This window comes from Oncorhynchus nerka, linkage group LG11, assembly GCF_034236695.1.
Source record: "Oncorhynchus nerka isolate Pitt River linkage group LG11, Oner_Uvic_2.0, whole genome shotgun sequence".
NCBI lineage: Eukaryota > Metazoa > Chordata > Actinopteri > Salmoniformes > Salmonidae > Oncorhynchus > Oncorhynchus nerka.
Genome location: NC_088406.1, coordinates 4,568,395 through 4,593,888, shown reverse-complemented (window position 1 = coordinate 4,593,888; position 25,494 = coordinate 4,568,395). Strand labels below are relative to the sequence as shown.

Below are 25,494 nucleotides of genomic sequence, written 5' to 3'. Positions count from 1 at the left end.
CTAGTCTGGTCCTCTACTCTGGTCCTATATATGGACCCTGTAGTCTGGTCCTCTAGTCTGGTCCTCTAGTCTGGTCCTCTAGTCTGGTCCCTCTAGTCTGGTCCTATATATGGACCCTGTAGTCTGGTCTTCTATATGGACCCTGTTAGTCTGGTCCCCTAGTCTGGAGAATGTTAGTCTGGTTCTCTAGTCTGGTCCCTCTAGTCTGGTCCTCTAGTCTGGTCCTCTAGTCTGGTCCCTCTAGTCTGGTCCCTCTAGTCTGGTCCCTCTAGTCTGGTTCCTCTAGTCTGGTCCTCTAGTCTGGTCCTCTAGTCTGGTCCTCTAGTCTGGTCCCTCTAGTCTGGTCCTCTAGTATGGTCCCTCTAGTCTGGTCCTCTAGTCTGGTCCTCTATATGGTCCCTCTAGTCTGGTCCTCTAGTCTGGTCCTCTACTCTGGTCCTATATATGGACCCTGTAGTCTGGTCTTCTAGTCTGGTCCTCTAGTCTGGTCCTCTAGTCTGGTCCTCTAGTCTGGACCCTCTAGTCTGGTCCTCTAGTCTGGTCCTCTAGTCTGGTCTAGTCTCTAGTCTGGTCCTCTAGTCTGGTCCTCTATCTGGTCCCTCCTAGTCTGGTCCTCTAGTCTGGTCCTCTATATGGACCCTCTAGTCTGGTCCTCTAGTCTGGTCCTCTAGTCTGGTCCTCTAGTCTGGTCCTCTAGTCTGGTCCCTCTAGTCTGGTCCTCTAGTATGGTCCTCTAGTCTGGTCCTCTAGTCTGGTCCTCTATATGGTCCCTCTAGTCTGGTCCTCTAGTCTGGTCCTCTACTCTGGTCCTATATATGGACCCTGTAGTCTGGTCTTCTAGTCTGGTCCTCTAGTCTGGTCCTCTATATGGACCCTCTAGTCTGGTCCTCTAGTCTGGTCCTCTAGTCTGGTCCCTCTAGTCTGGTCCTCTATATGGTCCCTCTAGTCTGGTCCTCTAGTCTGGTCCTCTATATGGACCCTCTAGTCTGGTCCTCTAGTCTGGTCCTCTAGTCTGGTCCCTCTAGTCTGGTCCTCTAGTCTGGTCCTCTACTCTGGTCCTATATATGGACCCTGTAGTCTGGTCCTCTAGTCTGGTCCTCTAGTCTGGTCCTCTAGTCTGGTCCCTCTAGTCTGGTCCTATATATGGACCCTGTAGTCTGTCCTCTAGTCTTCTCTAGTCTGGTCCTCTAGTCTGGTCCCCTAGTCTGGTCCTCTATATGGACCCTGTAATCTGGTCCTCTATATGGAGAATGTTAGTCTGGTTCTCTAGTCTGGTTCTCTAGTCTGGTCCCTCTAGTCTGGTCCTCTAGTCTGGTCCCTCTAGTCTGGTCCCTCTAGTCTGGTCCTCTATATGGTCCCTCTAGTCTGGTCCTCTAGTCTGGTCCTCTAGTCTGGTCCTCTAGTCTGGTCCTCTAGTCTGGTCCCTCTAGTCTGGTCCTCTAGTCTGGTCCTCTATCTGGTCCCTCTAGTCTGGTCCTCTAGTCTGGTCCTCTAGTCTGGTCCTCTACTCTGGTCCTATATATGGACCCTGTAGTCTGGTCCTCTAGTCTGGTCCTCTAGTCTGGTCCTCTAGTCTGGTCCTCTAGTCTGGTCCCTCTAGTCTGGTCCTCTAGTCTGGTCCTCTAGTCTGGCCCTCTATATGGTCCCTCTAGTCTGGTCCTCTAGTCTGGTCCTCTATATGGTCCCTCTAGTCTGGTCCTCTAGTCTGGTCCTCTATATGGACCCTCTAGTCTGGTCCCTCTAGTCTGGTCCCTCTAGTCTGGTCCTCTAGTATGGTCCCTCTAGTCTGGTCCTCTAGTCTGGTCCTCTATATGGTCCCTCTAGTCTGGTCCTCTAGTCTGGTCCTCTATATGGACCCTGTTAGTCTGGTCCTCTAGTCTGGTCCTCTATATGGATCCTGTTAGTCTGGTCCTCTATATGGACCCTGTAATCTAGGCCTCTATATGGAGAATGTTAGTCTGGTCCTCTAGTCTGGTCCCTCTAGTCTGGTCCCTCTAGTCTGGTCCCTCTAGTCTGGTCCTCTAGTCTGGTCCTCTATATGGACCCTCTAGTCTGGTCCTCTAGTCTGGTCCTCTATATGGACCCTCTAGTCTGGTCCTCTAGTCTGGTCTTCTATATGGACCCTCTAGTCTGTTCCTCTAGTCTGGACCCTGTTAGCCTGGTCCTCTAGATGGACCCTGTTAGTCTGGTCCTCTAGTCTGGACCCTGTTAGCTTGGTCCTCTAGATGGACCCTGTTAGCCTGGTCCTCTAGATGGACCCTGTTAGCCTGGTCCTCTAGATGGACCCTGTTAGCCTGGTCCTCTAGATGGACCCTGTTAGCCTGGTCCTCTAGATGGACCCTGTTAGCCTGGTCCTCTAGATGGACCCTGTTAGCCTGGTCCTCTAGATGGACCCTGTTAGCCTGGTCCTCTAGTCTGGACCCTGTTAGCCTGGTCCTCTAGATGGACCCTGTTAGCCTGGTCCTCTAGTCTGGACCCTGTTAGCCTGGTCCTCTAGATGGACCCTGTTAGCCTGGTCCTCTAGTCTGGACCCTGTTAGCCTGGTCCTCTAGTCTGGACCCTGTTAAATCAAATCAAATCAAATCAAATTTTATTTGTCACATACACATGGTTAGCAGATGTTAATGCGAGTGTAGCGAAATGCTTGTGCTTCTAGTTCCGACAATGCAGTGATAACCAACAAGTAATCTAACTAACAATTCTAAAACTACTGTCTTATACACAGTGTAAGGGGATAAAGAATATGTACATAAGGATATATGAGTGAGTGATGGTACAGAGCAGCATACAGTAGATGGTATCGAGTACAGTATATACATATGAGATGAGTATGTAGACAAAGTAAACAAAGTGGCATAGTTAAAGTGGCTAGTGATACATGTATTACATAAGGATGCAGTCGATGATGTAGAGTACAGTATATACGTATGCATATGAGATGAATAATGTAGGGTAAGTAACATTATATAAGGTAGCATTGTTTAAAGTGGCTAGTGATATATTTACATCATTTCCCATCAATTCCCATTATTAAAGTGGCTGGAGTTGGGTCAGTGTCAATGACAGTGTGTTGGCAGCAGCCACTCAATGGTGCCTGTTTAACAGTCTGATAGCCTTGAGATAGAAGCTGTTTTTCAGTCTCTCAGTCCCAGCTTTGATGCACCTGTACTGACCTCGCCTTCTGGATGATAGCGGGGTGAACAGGCAGTGGTTCGGGTGGTTGATGTCCTTGATGATCTTTATGGCCTTCCTGTAACATCGGGTGGTGTAGGTGTCCTGGAGGGCAGGTAGTTTGCCCCCGGTGATGCGTTGTGCAGACCTCACTACCCTCTGGAGAGCCTTACGGTTGAGGCGGAGCAGTTGCCGTACCAGGCGGTGATACAGCCCGCCAGGATGCTCTCGATTGTGCATCTGTAGAAGTTTGTGAGTGCTTTTGGTGACAAGCCGAATTTCTTCAGCCTCCTGAGGTTGAAGAGGCGCTGCTGCGCCTTCTTCACGACGCTGTCAGTGTGAGTGGACCAATTCAGTTTGTCTGTGATGTGTATGCCGAGGAACTTAAAACTTGCTACCCTCTCCACTACTGTTCCATCGATGTGGATAGGGGGTGTTCCCTCTGCTGTTTCCTGAAGTCCACAATCATCTCCTTAGTTTTGTTGACGTTGAGTGTGAGGTTATTTTCCTGACACCACACTCCGAGGGCCCTCACCTCCTCCCTGTAGGCCGTCTCGTCGTTGTTGGTAATCAAGCCTACCACTGTTGTGTCGTCCGCAAACTTGATGATTGAGTTGAGGCGTGCGTGGCCACGCAGTCGTGGGTGAACAGGGAGTACAGGAGAGGGCTCAGAACGCACCCTTGTGGGGCCCCGTGTTGAGGATCAGCGGGGAGGAGATGTTGTTGCCTACCCTCACCACCTGGGGTGGCCCGTCAGGAAGTGCAGTACCCAGTTGCACAGGGCGGGGTCGAGACCCAGGGTCTCGAGCTTGATGACGAGCTTGGAGGGTACTATGGTGTTGAATGCCGAGCTGTAGTCGATGAACAGCATTCTCACATAGGTATTCCTCTTGTCCAGGTGGGTTAGGGCAGTGTGCAGTGTGGTTGAGATTGCATCGTCTGTGGACCTATTTGGGCGGTAAGCAAATTGGAGTGGGTCTAGGGTGTCAGGTAGGGTGGAGGTGATATGACCCTTGACTAGTCTCTCAAAGCACTTCATGATGACGGAAGTGAGTGCTACGGGGCGGTAGTCGTTTAGCTCAGTTACCTTAGCTTTCTTGGGAACAGGAACAATGGTGGCCCTCTTGAAGCATGAGGGAACAGCAGACTGGTATAGGGATTGATTGAATATGTCCGTAAACACACCGGCCAGCTGGTCTGCGCATGCTCTGAGGGCGCGGCTGGGGATGCCGTCTGGGCCTGCAGCCTTGCGAGGGTTAACACGTTTAAATGTCTTACTCACCTCGGCTGCAGTGAAGGAGAGACCGCATGTTTTCGTTGCAGGCCGTGTCAGTGGCACTGTATTGTCCTCAAAGCGGGCAAAAAAGTTATTTAGTCTGCCTGGGAGCAAGACATCCTGGTCCGTGACTGGGCTGGGTTTCTTCTTGTAGTCCGTGATTGACTGTAGACCCTGCCACATGCCTCTTGTGTCTGAGCCATTGAATTGAGATTCCACTTTGTCTCTGTACTGACGCTTAGCTTGTTTAATAGCCTTGCGGAGGGAATAGCTGCATTGTTTATATTCGGACATGTTACCAGACACCTGTTACCAGTGGTTCGCGCTTTCAGTTTCACACGAATGCTGCCATCAATCCACGGTTTCTGGTTTGGGAATGTTTTTATCGTTGCTATGGGAACGACATCTTCGACGCACGTTCTAATGAACTCGCACACCGAATCAGCGTATTCGTCAATATTTTCATCTGACGCAATACGAAACATGTCCCAGTCCACGTGATGGAAGCAGTCTTGGAGTGTGGAGTCAGCTTGGTCTGACCAGCGTTGGACAGACCTCAGCGTGGGAGCCTCTTGTTTAAGTTTCTGCCTGTAGCCAGGGATCAACAAAATGGAGTCGTGGTCAGCTTTTCCGAAAGGGGGGCGGGGCAGGGCCTTATATGCGTCGCGGAAGTTAGAGTAACAATGATCCAAGGTTTTACCACCCCTGGTTGCGCAATCGATATGCTGATAAAATTTAGGGAGTCTTGTTTTCAGATTAGCTTTGTTAAAATCCCCAGCTACAATGAATGCAGCCTCCGGATAAATGGTTTCCAGTTTGCAAAGAGTTAAATAAAGTTCGTTCAGAGCCATCGATGTGTCTGCTTGGGGGATATATACGGCTGTGATTATAATCGAAGAGAATTCTCTTGGAAGATAATGCGGTCTACATTTGATTGTGAGGAATTCTAAATCAGGTGAACAGAAGGATTTGAGTTCCTGTATGTTTCCTTCATCACACCATGTCTCGTTAGTCATGAGGCATACGCCCCGCCGCTCTTCTTACCAGAAAGATGTTTGTTTCTGTCGGCGCGATGCGTGGAGAAACCCGTTGGCTGCACCGCATCGGATAGCGTCTTCCCAGTAAGCCATGTTTCCGTGAAGCAGAGAACATTGCAGTCTCTGATGTCCCTCTGGAATGCTACCCTTGCTCGGATTTCATCAACCTTGTTGTCAAGAGACTGGACATTGGCAAGAAGAATGCTGGGGAGTGGTGCGCGATGTGCCCTTGTCCGGAGTCTGACCAGAAGACCGCTACGTTTCCCTCTTTTTCGGAGTCGTTTTCTTGGGTCGCTGCATGCGATCCATTCCGTTGTCCTGTTTGTAAGGCAGAACACAGGATCCGCGTCGCGGAAAACATATTCTTGGTCGTACTGATGGTGAGTTGACGCTGATCTTATATTCAGTAGTTCTTCTCGACTGTATGTAATGAAACCTAAGATGACCTGGGGTACTAATGTAAGAAATAACACGTAAAAAAACAAAAACTGCATAGTTTCCTAGGAACGCGAAGCGAGGCGGCCATCTCTGTCGGCGCCGGAAGTGAAACAGCCTGGTCCTCTAGATGGACCCTGTTAGCCTGGTCCTCTAGATGAACCCTGTTAGCCTGGTCCTCTAGATGGACCCTGTTAGCCTGGTCCTCCATATGGACCCTGTTAGCCTGGTCCTCTATATGGACCCCGTTAGCCTGGTCCTCTAGATGGACCCTGTTAGCCTGGTCCTCTAGATGGACCCTGTTAGCCTGGTCCTCTAGATGAACCCTGTTAGCCTGGTCCTCTAGATGGACCCTGTTAGCCCGGTCCTCTAGATGGACCCTGTTAGCCTGGTCCTCTATATGGACCCTGTTAGCCTGGTCCTCTAGTCTGGACCCTGTTAGCCTGGTCCTCTAGATGGACCCTGTTAGCCTATGCAGTAAATGTTTAGATTTCTGAAGAGCCGTAGATCACCTTGGTTTCTGTCCTTAACAGCTCCTTTCCTCCTCTTCCTCCCCCTCTTCCTCCCCCTCTTCCTCCCCCAGGCGTGTACAGAGATGGTGATGCCACTCTGCACTGATGGGGTGCAGGACATGTTTGAGCGCCAGGACTGGAACTTCCAGGCCTTCTCAGATGAGTGTAACTCCCTGTTCGGGGTGCGTCCTCGGGCTGACTGGGCAGCGACCGTCTACGGAGGACTGGACATCGGGTCTCACAGCAACATCATCTTCAGGTAAACTAACACCTGCTGATTTTACTGAGCGAGGGACAGAAGATTTACCTGTGACTATGTAACTGGAGATTGCGACTGAAATGGTTCCCGGACACGTCAATCTAACTTGGACCATGCCTTAGTACGGCCCTCGCCATGTGTTATTCACGGTAATCAACAGGTTCTCATGTCTTAATGCTTAATTAATACACTGTTACCCAGAGGTTCAGCCATCTTAATTAAATCACTGTTACCCAGAGGTTCAGCCATCTTAATTAATACACTGTTACCCAATAGAGGTTCAGCCATCTTAATTAATACACTGTTACCCAGAGGTTCAGCCATCTTAATTAATACACTGTTACCCAGAGGTTCAGCCATCTTAATTAATACACTGTTACCCAGAGGTTCAGCCATCTTAATTAATACACTGTTACCCAATAGAGGTTCAGCCATCTTAAATAATACACTGTTACCCAATAGATGTTCAGCCATCTTAATTAATACACTGCTACCCAGAGGTGCAGGTATCTTAATTAATACACTGTTACCCAGAGGTTCAGCCATCTTAAATAATATACTGTTACCCAATAGATGTTCAGCCATCTTAATTAATACACTGTTACCCAATAGAGGTTCAGCCATCTTAATTAATACACTGTTACCCAATAGAGGTTCAGCCATCTTAATTAATACACTGTTACCCAGAGGTTCAGCCATCTTAAATAATATACTGTTACCCAATAGATGTTCAGCCATCTTAAATAATATACTGTTACCCAATAGATGTTCAGCCATCTTAATTAATACACTGTTACCCAATAGAGGTTCAGCCATCTTAATTAATACACTGTTACCCAATAGAGGTTCAGCCATCTTAATTAATACACTGTTACCCAGAGGTTCAGCCATCTTAAATAATATACTGTTACCCAATAGATGTTCAGCCATCTTAATAATACATACCATATGTTACCCTTAAATAATATAGAGGTTCAGCCATCTTAAATAATATACTGTTACCCAATAGATGTTCAGCCATCTTAAATAATACACTGTTACCCAATAGATATTCAGAGTTACCCAATATATGTTCAGCCATCTTAATTAATACACTGTTACCCAATAGAGGTTCAGCCATCTTAAATAATATACTGTTACCCAATAGATGTTAAGCCATCTTAATTAATACACCCAATAGATGTTATCTTAATTAATATGTTCAGCCATCTTAAATAATATACTGTTACCCAATAGATAATCAGCCATCTTAAATAATACACTGTTACCCAATAGATGTTCAGCCATCTTAAATAATACACCGTTACCCAATAGATATTCAGCCATCTTAATTAATACACCGTTACCCAATATATGTTCAGCCATCTTAATTAATATACTGTTACCCAATAGATGTTCAGCCATCTTAATTAATACACCGTTACCCAATATATGTTCAGCCATCTTAATTAATACACTGTTACCCAATAGATGTTCAGCCATCTTAATTAATACACCGTTACCCAATATATGTTCAGCCATCTTAATTAATACACTGTTACGCAGAGGTTCAGCCATCTTAATTAATACACTGTTACCCAATAGAGGTTCAGCCATCTTAAATAATACACTGTTACCCAATAGACCTTAAATAATACACTGCTACCCAGAGGTGCAGGTATCTTAATTAATAGACTGTTCAGCCATCTTAAATAATATACTGTTACCCAATAGATGTTCAGCCATCTTAATTAATACACTGTTACCCAATAGAGGTTCAGCCATCTTAATTAATACACTGTTACCCAATAGAGGTTCAGCCATCTTAATTAATACACTGTTACCCAGAGGTTCAGCCATCTTAAATAATATACTGTTACCCAATAGATGTTCAGCCATCTTAATTAATACACCGTTACCCAATATATGTTCAGCCATCTTAAATAATATACTGTTACCCAATAGATGTTCAGCCATCTTAATTAATACACCGTTACCCAATATATGTTCAGCCATCTTAAATAATATACTGTTACCCAATAGATAATCAGCCATCTTAAATAATACACTGTTACCCAATAGATGTTCAGCCATCTTAAATAATACACCGTTACCCAATATATATGTTCAGCCATCTTAATTAATATACTGTTACCCAATAGAGGTTCAGCCATCTTAAATAATACACTGTTACCCAATAGATGTTCAGCCATCTTAATTAATATACTGTTACCCAATAGATGTTCAGCCATCTTAATTAATACACCGTTAGCCAATATATGTTCAGCCATCTTAATTAATACACTGTTACCCAATAGAGGTTCAGCCATCTTAAATAATACACTGTTACCCAATAGATGTTCAGCCACCTTAAATAATACCCAATAGATACACTGTTCACATCTTAATTAATACACTGTTACGCAGAGGTTCAGCCATCTTAATTAATACACTGTTAGCCATCTTAATTAATACACTGTTACCCAGAGGTGCAGGTATCTTAATTAATACACTGTTACCCAATAGAGGTTCAGCCATCTTAAATAATACACTGTTACCCAATAGAGGTTCAGCCATCTTAATTAATACACTGTTACCCAATATAGGTTTAGTCATCTTATTTAATACACTGTTACCCAATATAGGTTTAGTCATCTTATTTAATACACTGTTACCCAATAGATGTTCAGCCATCTTAAATAATACACTGTTACCCAATAGATGTTCAGCCATCTTAATTAATACACCGTTACCCAATATATGTTCAGCCATCTTAATTAATACACTGTTACGCAGAGGTTCAGCCATCTTAATTAATACACTGTTACCCAATAGAGGTTCAGCCATCTTAATTAATACACTGTTACCCAATAGAGGTTCAGCCATCTTAAATAATACACTGTTACCCAATAGAGGTTCAGCCATCTTAATTAATACACTGTTACCCAATAGAGGTTCAGCCATCTTAATTAATACACTGTTACCCAATAGAGGTTCAGCCATCTTAAATAATACACTGTTATCCAATAGAGGTTCAGCCATCTTAATTAATACACTGTTACCCAGAGGTGCAGGTATCTTAATTAATACACTGTTACCCAATAGAGGTTCAGCCATCTTAAATAATACACTGTTTCAGCCATCAATAGACTGTTTCAGGTTTAGCCATCTTAATTAATACACTGTTACCCAATATAGGTTTAGTCATCTTAATTAATACACTGTTACCCAATATAGGTTTAGTCATCTTATTTAATACACTGTTACCCAATATAGGTTTAGTCATCTTATTTAATACACTGTTACCCAATAGAGGTTCAGCCATCTTAATTAATACACTGTTACCCAATATAGGTTTAGTCATCTTAAATAATACACTGCTAGCCAGAGGTTCAGTCATCTTAAATAATACCCTGCTGTTCTCTGGATCCAGGATGCCGATTGGACAAGCAGCGTTCCAAGCCGTGCTGTTCTGGCCGTTACAGGCACACTATGCCTATAAACAGTTTCCATCTGAAATCCATAAGAATATCACGGTCATAGATGTGGTAAAGGAGTCAGTGGAACGAAGACACCTCCAGGCTCTGATCAGGCCCTACACCAAAACAAGGGCACTGCGTTCATCCACCTCTGGCCTGCTCGCCTCCCTACCACTGAGGAAGTACAGTTCCCGCTCAGCCCAGTCAAAACTGTTCGCTGCTCTGGCCCCCCAATGGTGGAACAAACACCCTCACGACGCCAGGACAGCGGAGTCAATCACCACCTTCCGGAGACACCTGAAACGCCACCTCTTTAAGGAATACCTAGGATAGGATAAAGTAATCCCTCTCACCCCCCCCCTTAAAAGACCTAGATGCACTATTGTAAAGTGGCTGTTCCACTGGATGTCATAAGGTGAAAGCACCAATTTGTAAGTCGCTCTGGATAAGAGCGTCTGCTAAATGACTTAAATGTAAATGTAAGACGTTTTCACATTCTTAAAATAAAGTGGTGAACCTAACTGACCTAAGACAGGGAATTTGGACTAGGATTAAATGTCAGGAATTGTGAATAACTGAAATGTATTTGGCCGAGTTGTATGTAAACTTCTGACTTCAACCGTTTTTTGCTGCATAACAGCTCCAAATCAAATCAAATTTTATTAGTCACATGCACCGAATACAACGGGTATAGTAGACCTTACAGTGAAATGCTGAATACAACAGGTGTAGTAGACCTTACAGTGAAATGCTGAATACAACAGGTGTAGTAGACCTTACAGTGAAATGCTGAATACAACAGGTGTAGTAGACCTCACAGGGAAATGCTGAATACAGCAGGTGTAGTAGACCTTACAGTGAAATGCTGAATACAACAGGTGTAGTAGACCTTACAGTGAAATGCTGAATACAACAGGTGTAGTAGACCTTACAGTGAAATGCTGAATACAACAGGTGTAGTAGACCTTACAGTGAAATGCTGAATACAACAGGTGTAGTAGACCTTACAGTGAAATGCTGAATACAACAGGTGTAGTAGACCTCACAGTGAAATGCTGAATACAACAGGTGTAGTAGACTTTACAGTGAAATGCTGAATACAACAGGTGTAGTAGACCTCACAGTGAAATGCTGAATACAACAGGTGTAGTAGACCTAACAGTGAAATGCTGAATACAACAGGTGTAGTAGACCTTACAGTGAAATGCTGAATACAACAGGTGTAGTAGACCTTACAGTGCAATGCTGAATACAACAGGTGTAGTAGACCTTACAGTGAAATGCTGAATACAACAGGTGTAGTAGACCTTACAGTGAAATGCTGAATACAACAGGTGTAGTAGACCTTACAGTGAAATGCTGAATACAACAGGTGTAGTAGACCTTACAGTGAAATGCTGAATACAACAGGTGTAGTAGACCTTACAGTGAAATGCTGAATACAACAGGTGTAGTAGACCTTACAGTGAAATGCTGAATACAACAGGTGTAGTAGACCTTACAGTGAAATGCTGAATACAACAGGTGTAGTAGACCTTACAGTGAAATGCTGAATACAACAGGTGTAGTAGACTTTACAGTGAAATGCTGAATACAACAGGTGTAGTAGACCTCACAGTGAAATGCTGAATACAACAGGTGTAGTAGACCTAACAGTGAAATGCTGAATACAACAGGTGTAGTAGACCTTACAGTGAAATGCTGAATACAACAGGTGTAGTAGACCTTACAGTGCAATGCTGAATACAACAGGTGTAGTAGACCTTACAGTGAAATGCTGAATACAACAGGTGTAGTAGACCTTACAGTGAAATGCTGAATACAACAGGTGTAGTAGACCTTACAGTGAAATGCTGAATACAACAGGTGTAGTAGACCTTACAGTGAAATGCTGAATACAACAGGTGTAGTAGACCTTACAGTGAAATGCTGAATACAACAGGTGTAGTAGACCTTACAGTGAAATGCTGAATACAACAGGTGTAGTAGACCTTACAGTGAAATGCTGAATACAACAGGTGTAGTAGACCTTACAGTGAAATGCTGAATACAACAGGTGTAGTAGACCTTACAGTGAAATGCTGAATACAACAGGTGTAGTAGACCTTACAGTGAAATGCTGAATACAACAGGTGTAGTAGACCTTACAGTGAAATGCTGAATACAACAGGTGTAGTAGACCTTACAGTGAAATGCTGAATACAACAGGTGTAGTAGACCTTACAGTGAAATGCTGAATACAACAGGTGTAGTAGACCTTACAGTGAAATGCTGAATACAACAGGTGTAGTTAGACCTTACAGTGAAATGCTGAATACAACAGGTGTAGTAGACCTTACAGTGAAATGCTGAATACAACAGGTGTAGTAGACCTTACAGTGAAATGCTGAATACAACAGGTGTAGTAGACCTTACAGTGAAATGCTGAATACAACAGGTGTAGTAGACCTTACAGTGAAATGCTGAATACAACAGGTGTAGTAGACCTTACAGTGAAATGCTGAATACAACAGGTGTAGTAGACCTTACAGTGAAATGCTGAATACAACAGGTGTAGTAGACCTTACAGTGAAATGCTGAATACAACAGGTGTAGTAGACCTTACAGTGCAATGCTGAATACAACAGGTGTAGTAGACCTTACAGTGAAATGCTGAATACAACAGGTGTAGTAGACCTTACAGTGAAATGCTGAATACAACAGGTGTAGTAGACCTTACAGTGAAATGCTGAATACAACAGGTGTAGTAGACCTTACAGTGAAATGCTGAATACAACAGGTGTAGTAGACCTCACAGTGAAATGCTGAATACAACAGGTGTAGTAGACCTCACAGTGAAATGCTGAATACAACAGGTGTAGTAGACCTCACAGTGAAATGCTGAATACAACAGGTGTAGTAGACCTTACAGTGAAATGCTGAATACAACAGGTGTAGTAGACCTTACAGTGAAATGCTGAATACAACAGGTGTAGTAGACCTTACAGTGAAATGCTGAATACAACAGGTGTAGTAGACCTTACAGTGAAATGCTGAATACAACAGGTGTAGTAGACCTTACAGTGAAATGCTGAATACAACAGGTGTAGTAGACCTTACAGTGAAATGCTGAATACAACAGGTGTAGTAGACCTTACAGTGAAATGCTGAATACAACAGGTGTAGTAGACCTTACAGTGAAATGCTGAATACAACAGGTGTAGTAGACCTTACAGTGAAATGCTGAATACAACAGGTGTAGTAGACCTTACAGTGAAATGCTGAATACAACAGGTGTAGTAGACCTTACAGTGAAATGCTGAATACAACAGGTGTAGTAGACCTTACAGTGAAATGCTGAATACAACAGGTGTAGTAGACCTTACAGTGAAATGCTGAATACAACAGGTGTAGTAGACCTTACAGTGAAATGCTGAATACAACAGGTGTAGTAGACCTTACAGTGAAATGCTGAATACAACAGGTGTAGTAGACCTTACAGTGAAATGCTGAATACAACAGGTGTAGTAGACCTTACAGTGAAATGCTTACTTACAAGCCTCTAACCAACGAAGCAGTTTAAAAAAAAATATGGATAAGAATAAGACATAAAAGTAACAAGTAATTAAAGAGCAGCAGCAAAATAACAATAGCGACACTATATACAGAGGAAGGAACTGCTAAACGCTAACTCCCATTCGTGTAAGCTGGTTAGCATAGCTAGCATACAGAAATCAGTGGTGGTAGTCAGTCGTTTTTTAACTGTAATGCCTTTGATTGGTGACGATAACATACATGTGTTTGGGTTGACATCCATACAAGCATTATACTCTGATTTTTACCTCAAAATAATGTGAAATACACATATACACAATATTCTAAATGTAGGCTAATTTGGGTCGGGTGGGGAAATAAGGAGATTCGGTGTCATTCCCCCACAGTATCTTTCCCCCGCCATGCGTTTCCATGGCAATTCCATTGTTTTGGTTGAGTTTGTTTTACCACATCTACAGTATGTTGCTGTCTGAATCCTCTCAGGTGTTTATCTCAACTCACACATTATTGCCCCTGGCTTCCAGTCAAGCATTTAGTTTGGTACAGCGGGGGTTAATATAAACCTAGCATTTAGTTTGGTACAGCGGGGGTTAATATAAGCATCTAGTTTGGGACAGCGGGGGTTAATATAAACCTAGCATTTAGTTTGGTACAGCGGGGGTTAGTATAAACCTAGCATTTAGTTTGGTACAGTGGGGGTTAATATAAACTTAGCATCTAGTTTGGTACAGCGGGGGTTAATATAAACCTAGCATTTAGTTTGGTAGAGTGGGGTTAATATAAACCCAGCATTTAGTTTGGTACAGTGGGGGTTAATATAAACCTAGCATTTAGTTTGGTACAGCGGGGGTTAATATAAACCTAGCATTTAGTTTGGTACAGTGGGGTTAATATAAACCCAGCATTTAGTTTGGTACAGTGGGGGTTAATATAAACCCAGCATTTAGTTTGGTACAGTGGGGGTTAATATCAGCATTTAGTTTGGTACAGCGGGGGTTAATATCAGCATTTAGTTTGGTACAGTGGGGGTTAATATAAACCTAGCATCTAGTTTGGTACAGCGGGGGTTAATATAAACCTAGCATTTAGTTTGGTACAGCGGGGGTTAATATAAACCTAGCATTTAGTTTGGTACAGCGGGGGTTAATATAAGCATTTAGTTTGGTACAGCGGGGGTTAATATAAACCTAGCATTTAGTTTGGTACAGCGGGGGTTAATATAAGCATTTAGTTTGGTACAGCGGGGGTTAATATAAACCTAGCATTTAGTTTGGTACAGCGGGGGTTAATATAAACCTAGCATTTAGTTTGGTACAGCGGGGGTTAATATAAGCATTTAGTTTGGTACAGCGGGGGTTAATATAAACCCAGCATTTAGTTTGGTACAGCGGGGGTTAATATAAACCCAGCATTTAGTTTGGTACAGTGGGGGTTAATATAAGCATTTAGTTTGGTACAGTGGGGGTTAATATAAGCATTTAGTTTGGTACAGCGGGGGTTAATATAAGCATTTAGTTTGGTACAGCGGGGGTTAATATCAGCATTTAGTTTGGTACAGCGGGGGCTAATATAAACCTAGCATTTAGTTTGGTACAGTGGGGGTTAATATAAACCCAGCATTTAGTTTGGTACAGTGGGGGTTAATATAAACGTAGCATCTAGTTTGGTACAGCGGGGGTTAATATAAACCTAGCATTTAGTTTGGTACAGCGGGGGTTAATATAAACCTAGCATTTAGTTTGGTACAGCGGGGGTTAATATAAATCTAGCATCTAGTTTGGTACAGCGGGGGTTAATATAAACCTAGCATTTAGTTTGGTACAGTGGGGGTTAATATAAACCTAGCATTTAGTTTGGTACAGTGGGGGTTAATATAAACCTAGCATTTAGTTTGGTACAGCGGGGGTTAATATAAACCTAGCATTTAGTTTGGTACAGCGGGGGTTAATATCAGCATTTAGTTTGGTACAGCGGGGGTTAATATAAGCATTTAGTTTGGTACAGCGGGGGATAATATAAACCCAGCATTTAGTTTGGTACATCGGGGGTTAATATAAACCTAGCATTTAGTTTGGTACAGCGGGGGTTAATATAAACCCAGCATTTAGTTTGGTACAGCGGGGGTTAATATAAACCTAGCATCTAGTTTGGTACAGCGGGGGTTAATATAAGCATTTAGTTTGGTACAGCGGGGGTTAATATAAACCTAGCATTTAGTTTGGTACAGCGGGGGTTAATATAAACCTAGCATCTAGTTTGGTACAGCGGGGGTTAATATAAACCTAGCATTTAGTTTGGTACAGTGGGGGTTAATATAAACCTAGCATTTAGTTTGGTACAGTGGGGGTTAATATAAACCTAGCATTTAGTTTGGTACAGCGGGGGTTAATATAAACCTAGCATCTAGTTTGGTACAGCGGGGGTTAATATCAACCTAGCATTTAGTTTGGTACAGCGGGGGTTAATATAAACCTAGCATTTAGTTTGGTACAGCGGGGGTTAATATAAACCTAGCATTTAGTTTGGTACAGCGGGGGTTAATATAAGCATTTAGTTTGGTACAGCGGGGGTTAAAATAAACCTAGCATTTAGTTTGGTACAGCGGGGGTTAATATAAGCATTTAGTTTGGTACAGCGGGGGTTAATATAAACCTAGCATTTAGTTTGGTACAGCGGGGGTTAATATAAGCATTTGGTTTAGTACAGCGGGGGTTAATATAAGCATTTAGTTTGGTACAGCGGGGGTTAATATAAACCTAGCATTTAGTTTGGTACAGCGGGGGTTAATATAAGCATTTGGTTTAGTACAGCGGGGGTTAAAATAAGCCTCGCTGTCTGACCTCGGAAACAATGTTTAACTTTTTAATTTCGATATCTGTACCATACATAGAATGAATGAATGGTTCCCAGACACGACAACTTTCTCCCGAGCCAAGCGAAATCACACATCATCGTCATCATCATGGACATATCCAAGTAAATGCCAATAGAAAAAAAGGCTCAAAGAAAGGAAAATGCAGCTAGTGTCCTGTCATTCCAGGTTCAATGTTTGACGTTACTGAGTTAGCTGAGTTAGCTGAGTTAGCTGAGTTAGCTGAGCTAGCTGAGCTAGCTGAGTTAGCTGAGTTAGCTGAGCTAGCTAGCAGTTGACAAGAACGTTATGCAGCCTGAATAGCGACCATTTTGTTTAGAACCGACGACCAGGCCTTTTGCATAGCAACTACGCAGAAATAATGAACGCCTGTATCAACATGACCAAAATAACTAACATCCAGAGGTTTGTCTAGACTATGTCTTCTGGTGGAAGAATGACATTGGGTATGAATTTACTTATCAAAATAACATTTATTCATTTATTCACTCTATTCATGATACAGCACTGCCTCTTACCTGTGACTGTATTCATGATACAGCACTGCCTCTTACCTGTGACTGTATTCATGATACAGCACTGCCTCTTACCTGTGACTCTATTCATGATACAGCACTGCCTCTTACCTGTGACTGTATTCATGATACAGCACTGCCTCTTATCTGTGACTGTATTCATGATACAGCACTGCCTCTTACCTGTATTCATGATACAGCACCTCCTCTTACCTGTATTCATGATACAGCACTGCCTCTTACCTGTATTCATGATACAGCACTGCCTCTTACCTGTATTCATGATACAGCACTGCCTCTTATCTGTGACTGTATTCATGATACAGCACCTCCTCTTACCTGTATTCATGATACAGCACTGCCTCTTACCTGTATTCATGATACAGCACTGCCTCTTACCTGTATTCATGATACAGCACTGCCTCTTATCTGTATTCATGATACAGCACTGCTTCTTACCTGTATTCATGATACATCACTGCCTCTTACCTGTGACTCTATTCATGATACAGCACTGCCTCTTACCTGTATTCATGATACAGCTCTGCCTCTTACCTGTATTCATGATACAGCACTGCCTCTTACCTGTGACTGTATTCATGATACAGCACTGCCTCTTACCTGTGACTGTATTCATGATGCAGCACTGCCTCTTACCTGTATTCATGATACAGCACTGCCTCTTACCTGTATTCATGATACAGCACTGCCTCTTACCTGTATTCATGATACAGCACTGCCTCTTACCTGTATTCATGATACAGCACTGCCTCTTACCTGTATTCATGATACAGCACTGCCTCTTACCTGTGACTCTATTCATGATACAGCACTGCCTCTTACCTGTATTCATGATACAGCACTGCCTCTTACCTGTGACTCTATTCATGATACAGCACTGCCTCTTACCTGTATTCATGATACAGCTCTGCCTCTTACCTGTATTCATGATACAGCACTGCCTCTTACCTGTGACTCTATTCATGATACAGCACTGCCTCTTACCTGTATTCATGATACAGCTCTGCCTCTTACCTGTATTCATGATACAGCACTGCCTCTTACCTGTGACTGTATTCATGATACAGCACTGCCTCTTACCTGTATTCATGATACAGCACTGCCTCTTACCTGTATTCATGATACAGCACTGCCTCTTACCTGTATTCATGATACAGCACTGCCTCTTACCTGTATTCATGATACAGCACTGCCTCTTACCTGTATTCATGATACAGCACTGCCTCTTACCTGTATTCATGATACAGCACTGCCTCTTACCTGTGACTCTATTCATGATACAGCACTGCCTCTTACCTGTATTCATGATACAGCACTGCCTCTTACCTGTATTCATGATACAGCACTGCCTCTTACCTGTGACTGTATTCATGATACAGCACTGCCTCTTACCTGTGACTCTATTCATGATACAGCACTGCCTCTTACCTGTGACTGTATTCATGATACAGCACTGCCTCTTACCTGTGACTGTATTCATGATACAGCACTGCCTCTTACCTGTGACTCTATTCATGATACAGCACTGCCTCTTACCTGTGACTGTATTCATGATACAGCACTGCCTCTTATCTGTGACTGTATTCATGATACAGCACTGCCTCTTACCTGTATTCATGATACAGCACCTCCTCTTATCTGTATTCATGATACAGCACTGCCTCTTACCTGTATTCATGATACAGCACTGCCTCTTACCTGTATTCATGATACAGCACTGCCTCTTACCTGTATTCATGATAGAGCACTGCCTCTTACCTGTGACTGTATTCATGATACATCACTGCCTCTTACCTGTGACTCTATTCATGATACAGCACTGCCTCTTACCTGTATTCATGATACAGCTCTGCCTCTTACCTGTATTCATGATACAGCACTGCCTCTTACCTGTGACTGTATTCATGATACAGCACTGCCTCTTACCTGTGACTGTATTCATGATGCAGCACTGCCTCTTACCTGTATTCATGATACAGCACTGCCTCTTACCTGTATTCATGATACAGCACTGCCTCTTACCTGTATTCATGATACAGCACTGCCTCTTACCTGTATTCATGATACAGCACTGCCTCTTACCTGTATTCATGATACAGCACTGCCTCTTACCTGTGACTCTATTCATGATACAGCACTGCCTCTTACCTGTATTCATGATACAGCTCTGCCTCTTACCTGTATTCATGATACAGCACTGCCTCTTACCTGTGACTGTATTCATGATACAGCACTGCCTCTTACCTGTATTCATGATACAGCACTGCCTCTTACCTGTATTCATGATACAGCACTGCCTCTTACCTGTATTCATGATACAGCACTGCCTCTTACCTGTATTCATGATACAGCACTGCCTCTTACCTGTATTCATGATACAGCACTGCCTCTTACCTGTATTCATGATACAGCACTGCCTCTTACCTGTGACTCTATTCATGATACAGCACTGCCTCTTACCTGTATTCATGATACAGCACTGCCTCTTACCTGTATTCATGATACAGCACTGCCTCTTACCTGTGACTGTATTCATGATACAGCACTGCCTCTTACCTGTGACTCTATTCATGATACAGCACTGCCTCTTACCTGTGACTGTATTCATGATACAGCACCGCCTCTTATCTGTGACTGTATTCATGATACAGCACTGCCTCTTACCTGTATTCATGATACAGCACCTCCTCTTATCTGTATTCATGATACAGCACCTCCTCTTACCTGTATTCATGATGCAGCACTGCCTCTTACCTGTATTCATGATACAGCACTGCCTCTTACCTGTATTCATGATACAGCACTGCCTCTTACCTGTATTCATGATAGAGCACTGCCTCTTACCTGTGACTGTATTCATGATACAGCACTGCCTCTTACCTGTATTCATGATACAGCACTGCCTCTTACCTGTATTCATGATACAGCACTGCCTCTTATCTGTATTCATGATACAGCACTGCTTCTTACCTGTATTCATGATACATCACTGCCTCTTACCTGTGACTCTATTCATGATACAGCACTGCCTCTTACCTGTATTCATGATACAGCTCTGCCTCTTACCTGTATTCATGATACAGCACTGCCTCTTACCTGTGACTGTATTCATGATGCAGCACTGCCTCTTACCTGTATTCATGATACAGCACTGCCTCTTACCTGTATTCATGATACAGCACTGCCTGTTACCTGTATTCATGATACAGCACTGCCTCTTACCTGTATTCATGATACAGCACTGCCTGTTATTCCTGTATTCATGATACAGCACTGCCTCTTACCTGTGACTCTATTCATGATACAGCACTGCCTGTTACCTGTATTCATGATACAGCACTGCCTCTTACCTGTGACTCTATTCATGATACAGCACTGCCTCTTACCTGTATTCATGATACAGCTCTGCCTGGAGGTTACCTGTATTCATGATACAGCACTGCCTCTTACCTGTGACTCTATTCATGATACAGCACTGCCTCTTACCTGTATTCATGATACAGCTCTGCCTCTTACCTGTATTCATGATACAGCACTGCCTCTTACCTGTGACTGTATTCATGATACAGCACTGCCTCTTACCTGTATTCATGATACAGCACTGGAGGTTACCTGTATTCATGATACAGCACTGCCTCTTACCTGTATTCATGATACAGCACTGCCTCTTACCTGTATTCATGATACAGCACTGGAGGTTACCTGTATTCATGATACAGCACTGCCTCTTACCTGTATTCATGATACAGCACTGCCTCTTACCTGTGACTCTATTCATGATACAGCACTGATGTTTTACCTGTATTCATGATACAGCTCTGCCTCTTACCTGTATTCATGATACAGCACTGCCTCTTACCTGTGACTCTATTCATGATACAGCACTGTTATTCCTCTTAACTGTATTCATGATACAGCTCTGCCTCTTACCTGTATTCATGATACAGCACTGCCTCTTACCTGTGACTGTATTCATGATACAGCACTGCCTCTTACCTGTATTCATGATACAGCTCTGCCTCTTACCTGTATTCATGATACAGCACTGCCTCTTACCTGTGACTGTATTCATGATACAGCACTGCCTCTTACCTGTATTCATGATACAGCACTGCCTCTTACCTGTGACTGTATTCATGATGCAGCACTGCCTCTTACCTGTATTCATGATACAGCACTGCCTCTTACCTGTATTATAGTATTGTAGGTTAAGCCTGATGTTATTCCATGTAGGTTAAGCCTGATGTTATTCCATGTAGGTTAAGCCTGATGTTATTCCATGTAGGTTAAGCCTGATGTTATTCCATGTAGGTTAAGCCTGATGTTATTCCATGTAGGTTAAGCCTGATGTTATTCCGTGGAGGTTAAGCCTGATGTTATTCCATGGAGGTTAAGCCTGATGTTATTCCATGTAGGTTAAGCCTGATGTTATTCCATGTAGGTTAAGCCTGATGTTATTCCATGTAGGTTAAGCCTGATGTTATTCCGTGGAGGTTAAGCCTGATGTTATTCCATGTAGGTTAAGCCTGATGTTATTCCATATAGGTTAAGCCTGATGTTATTCCATGTAGGTTAAGCCTGATGTTATTCCATGTAGGTTAAGCCTGATGTTATTCCGTGGAGGTTAAGCCTGATGTTATTCCATGGAGGTTAAGCCTGATGTTATTCCATGAGGTTAAGCCTGATGTTATTCCATGGAGGTTAAGCCTGATGTTATTCCATGGAGGTTAAGCCTGATGTTATTCCATGTTAACTCTGCTTCACTGTTTGATCCTCCTTCCTTATGCGATTGGTTGATCCCTCTCCTCTAAACTCTTACAGTAACGGAGGACTGGACCCGTGGTCAAGTGGTGGGGTGACCCGAAACATCTCGGACTCGGTGGTTGCCATAGTGATACCTGACGGAGCTCACCACCTGGACCTACGCTACAACAACGAGTATGACCCTCACACCGTCCTCTCAGCCCGCATCCAGGAGGTGGAATACTTCAAACTGTGGATCACACATGCCAGGAAACTACAAATACCAGGTTAAATCAGTCTGAACTACAACTGCCAGGCTAAATCACTCTGAACTACAACTACCGGGTGAAATCACTCTGAACAACAACTGCCAGGTTAAATCACTCTGAACAACAACTGCAAGGCTAAATCACTCTGAACTACAACTACTAGGTTAAATCACTCTGAACTACAACTCCCATGCTAAGTCACTCTGAACTACAACTACTAGGTTAAATCACTCTGAACTACAACTCCCATGCTAAGTCACTCTGAACTACAACTCCCAGGTTAAAGCACTCTGAACAACAACTGCAAGGCTAAATCACTCTGAACTACAACTACTAGGTTAAATCACTCTGAACTACAACTCCCATGCTAAGTCACTCTGAACTACAACTCCCAGGTTAAAGCACTCTGTTACTACAATTACTAAATCAAGCAGAACTAAAACTGCCAGACTAAATCACTCTGAACTTAAACACCTAAGGTTGGCCTGAAATGTCACCCTATTCCCTATATAGTGCACTACTTTTATCCAGGACCCCCTAGGACTCTGGTCAGAAGTAGGGCACTAGATGCAGCCCCAGCCTCTCAGACTACCTGAAGCTGAAAGACCATAGCATATAACATGTGGCTTTGTTGCAATGCCCTCTCTAGCATACTACTAAGAAGGGAGCAATGTATTGAATGTGTATTCTAAGTGATATGCTAGTGTGGACATTGAAACTAAGCCTTTGTTTGCATCCCAAAAGTGACCCTATTCCCTATATAGTGCACTACTTTTGACCAGAGCCCATATGGACCCTGTTTAAAAAGGAGTGCACTATGCCATATAATACCAACGTTCTCTACCACCAGAATGTGCTGATGTATTTTCAGGGGAATACTGTTTTTTCAGATGTGTTGAGGTTAAGGAAGATCTGCTTACACCGATAATCAGGTTTAGTTAAGTGACTATTTCAATGTTGATTTGTTGATTTCAATGATTGTTTACAATGTTCTCTGTTTCGTGCCAAAGTCTCTCTTTAACAAGAGTGTCAGAAAAGGACTAGAATATCAAATGTTAAAAACGGAAATAAATATTTTCTTAATTTGAAAAAAATGAGACATTTTCACATAACACCAGATTAGATCATTCAGTTACAGTATTTATGAATTGTGTTTAATTGAAGTTTGATAGCGTACACATACATACTGTATATCAGAACAACAATTGTGTTTATTGGATAATTAAGTACAAAAACTAATATTTATTTAACAACTCTCAGGAAAAACGTATGTTTTTTTTTTTTTGTTAGTGTTTACAATTCGTTGTAATTGACCATTTCTGTTAAACTAGAATTAGCATTAGTCAGGGATTCTAAAGGTTTTTCCAAAACAACATTCACTTCATGATAACATTCACTTGTAGTTTACAGTTTTTATACTACGGCCTGAGTTGTATTTGGTCCAGAAATTGACCCATATTTAACCACGGCAGCAGAAGGGCTGGACCCAGCAGTGTCTCTCAATGTCGTGTTAACATGTTTCATTGACTTTAATGGCTGTGGCTGTCCAGTAATATCCCTTTAATGGCTGTGGCTGTCCAGTAATATCCCTTTAATGGCTGTGGCTGTCCAGTAATATCCCTTTAATAGCTGTGGCTGTTCAGTAATATCCCTTTAATAGCTGTGGCTGTTCAGTAATATCCCTTTAATAGCTGTGGCTGTCCAGTAATATCCCTTTAATAGCTGTGGCTGTCCAGTAATATCCCTTTAATGGCTGTGGCTGTCCAGTAATATCCCTTTAATGGCTGTGGCTGTCCAGTAATATCCCTTTAATAGCTGTGGCTGTTCAGTAATATCCCTTTAATAGCTGTGGCTGTTCAGTAATATCCCTTTAATGGCTGTGGCTGTCCAGTAATATCCCTTTAATAGCTGTGGCTGTTATTAAGTAATATCCCTTTAATGGCTGTGGCTGTTATTAAGTAATATCCCTTTAATGGCTGTGGCTGTTATTAAGTAATATCCCTTTAATAGCTGTGGCTGTTATTAAGTAATATCCCTTTAATGGCTGTGGCTGTTATTAAGTAATATCCCTTTAATGGCTGTGGCTGTTATTAAGTAATATCCCTTTAATGGCTGTGGCTGTCCAGTAATATCCCTTTAATAGCTGTGGCTGTTCAGTAATATCCCTTTAATAGCTGTGGCTGTTCAGTAATATCCCTTTAATAGCTGTGGCTGTTCAGTAAATATCCCTTTAATGGCTGTGGCTGTCCAGTAATATCCCTTTAATAGCTGTGGCTGTTATTAAGTAATATCCCTTTAGTGGCTGTTATTAAGTAATATCCCTTTAATGGCTGTGGCTGTTATTAAGTAATATCCCTTTAATAGCTGTGGCTGTTATTAAGTAATATCCCTTTAATGGCTGTGGCTGTTATTAAGTAATATCCCTTTAATGGCTGTGGCTGTTATTAAGTAATATCCCTTTAATGGCTGTGGCTGTCCAGTAATATCCCTTTAATAGCTGTGGCTGTTATTAAGTAATATCCCTTTAATGGCTGTGGCTGTTATTAAGTAATATCCCTTTAATAGCTGTGGCTGTTCAGTAATATCCCTTTAATAGCTGTGGCTGTTCAGTAATATCCCTTTAATGGCTGTGGCTGTTATTAAGTAATATCCCTTTAATGGCTGTGGCTGTTCAGTAATATCCCTTTAATAGCTGTGGCTGTCCAGTAATATCCCTTTAATGGCTGTGGCTGTTCAGTAATATCCCTTTAATGGCTGTGGCTGTTAAGTAATATCCCTTTAATAGCTGTGGCTGTTCAGTAATATCCCTTTAATGGCTGTGGCTGTTAAGTAATATCCCTTTAATAGCTGTGGCTGTCCAATAATATCCCTTTAATAGCTGTGGCTGTTCAGTAATATCCCTTTAATGGCTGTGGCTGTCCAGTAATATCCCTTTAATAGCTGTGGCTGTTATTAAGTAATATCCCTTTAATGTCTTACTGCTATGTGTTGTTCCCAGATTAAAAGCAATGTTATTTTGATGCTGTGTTTGTCTATCTTGTCAACTCTAAACTCACAAACGGAATACTTGCTAAATAAATAATGTGTATTCTACACTGAACATTCAAAAGATATTGACATTTGATGGACGAGTCATTGGCGTGACAATTATTCATATGTAAACATGCTGAACATCAAAGGGCTGCTTCTATAATCTATATATTCATCCTGTCACACTGAGCGTTCCCTTTAACACTGAGCGTTCCCCGTCACGCTGAGCGTTCCCCGTCACACTGAGCGTTCCCTGTCACGCTGAGCGTTCCCCGTCACGCTGAGCGTTCCCCGTCACACTGAGCGTTCCCCGTCACACTGAGCGTTGCCTTTAACACTGAGCGTTCCCTTTAACACGGAGC

The 25,494-nt window shown here is 42.7% G+C and overlaps 1 protein-coding gene across 6 annotated transcripts in view; it reads left to right on the top strand.

Annotated features, from left to right (window-relative positions):
* The window catches only part of prcp (prolylcarboxypeptidase (angiotensinase C)), a 74,032-nt gene extending 48,819 nt beyond the window's left edge, over positions 1–25,213 (top strand). For 3 of the 6 annotated variants that reach the window (XM_065024159.1, XM_065024157.1, XM_065024158.1), the window contains exons 8-9: positions 6,503–6,690; positions 21,912–25,213. In XM_065024159.1, coding sequence (XP_064880231.1) covers positions 6,503–6,690; positions 21,912–22,125 — 402 coding nt within the window. In that variant the 3' untranslated portion in view covers positions 22,126–25,213. Of the gene's footprint in view, positions 1–6,502; positions 6,691–10,102; positions 10,679–21,911 lie in introns of those variants that run through there. The other 3 variants (XM_065024155.1, XM_065024154.1, XM_065024156.1) reach the window with 1 other exon arrangement.
* The last annotated feature ends 281 nt before the right edge of the window (positions 25,214–25,494 follow it).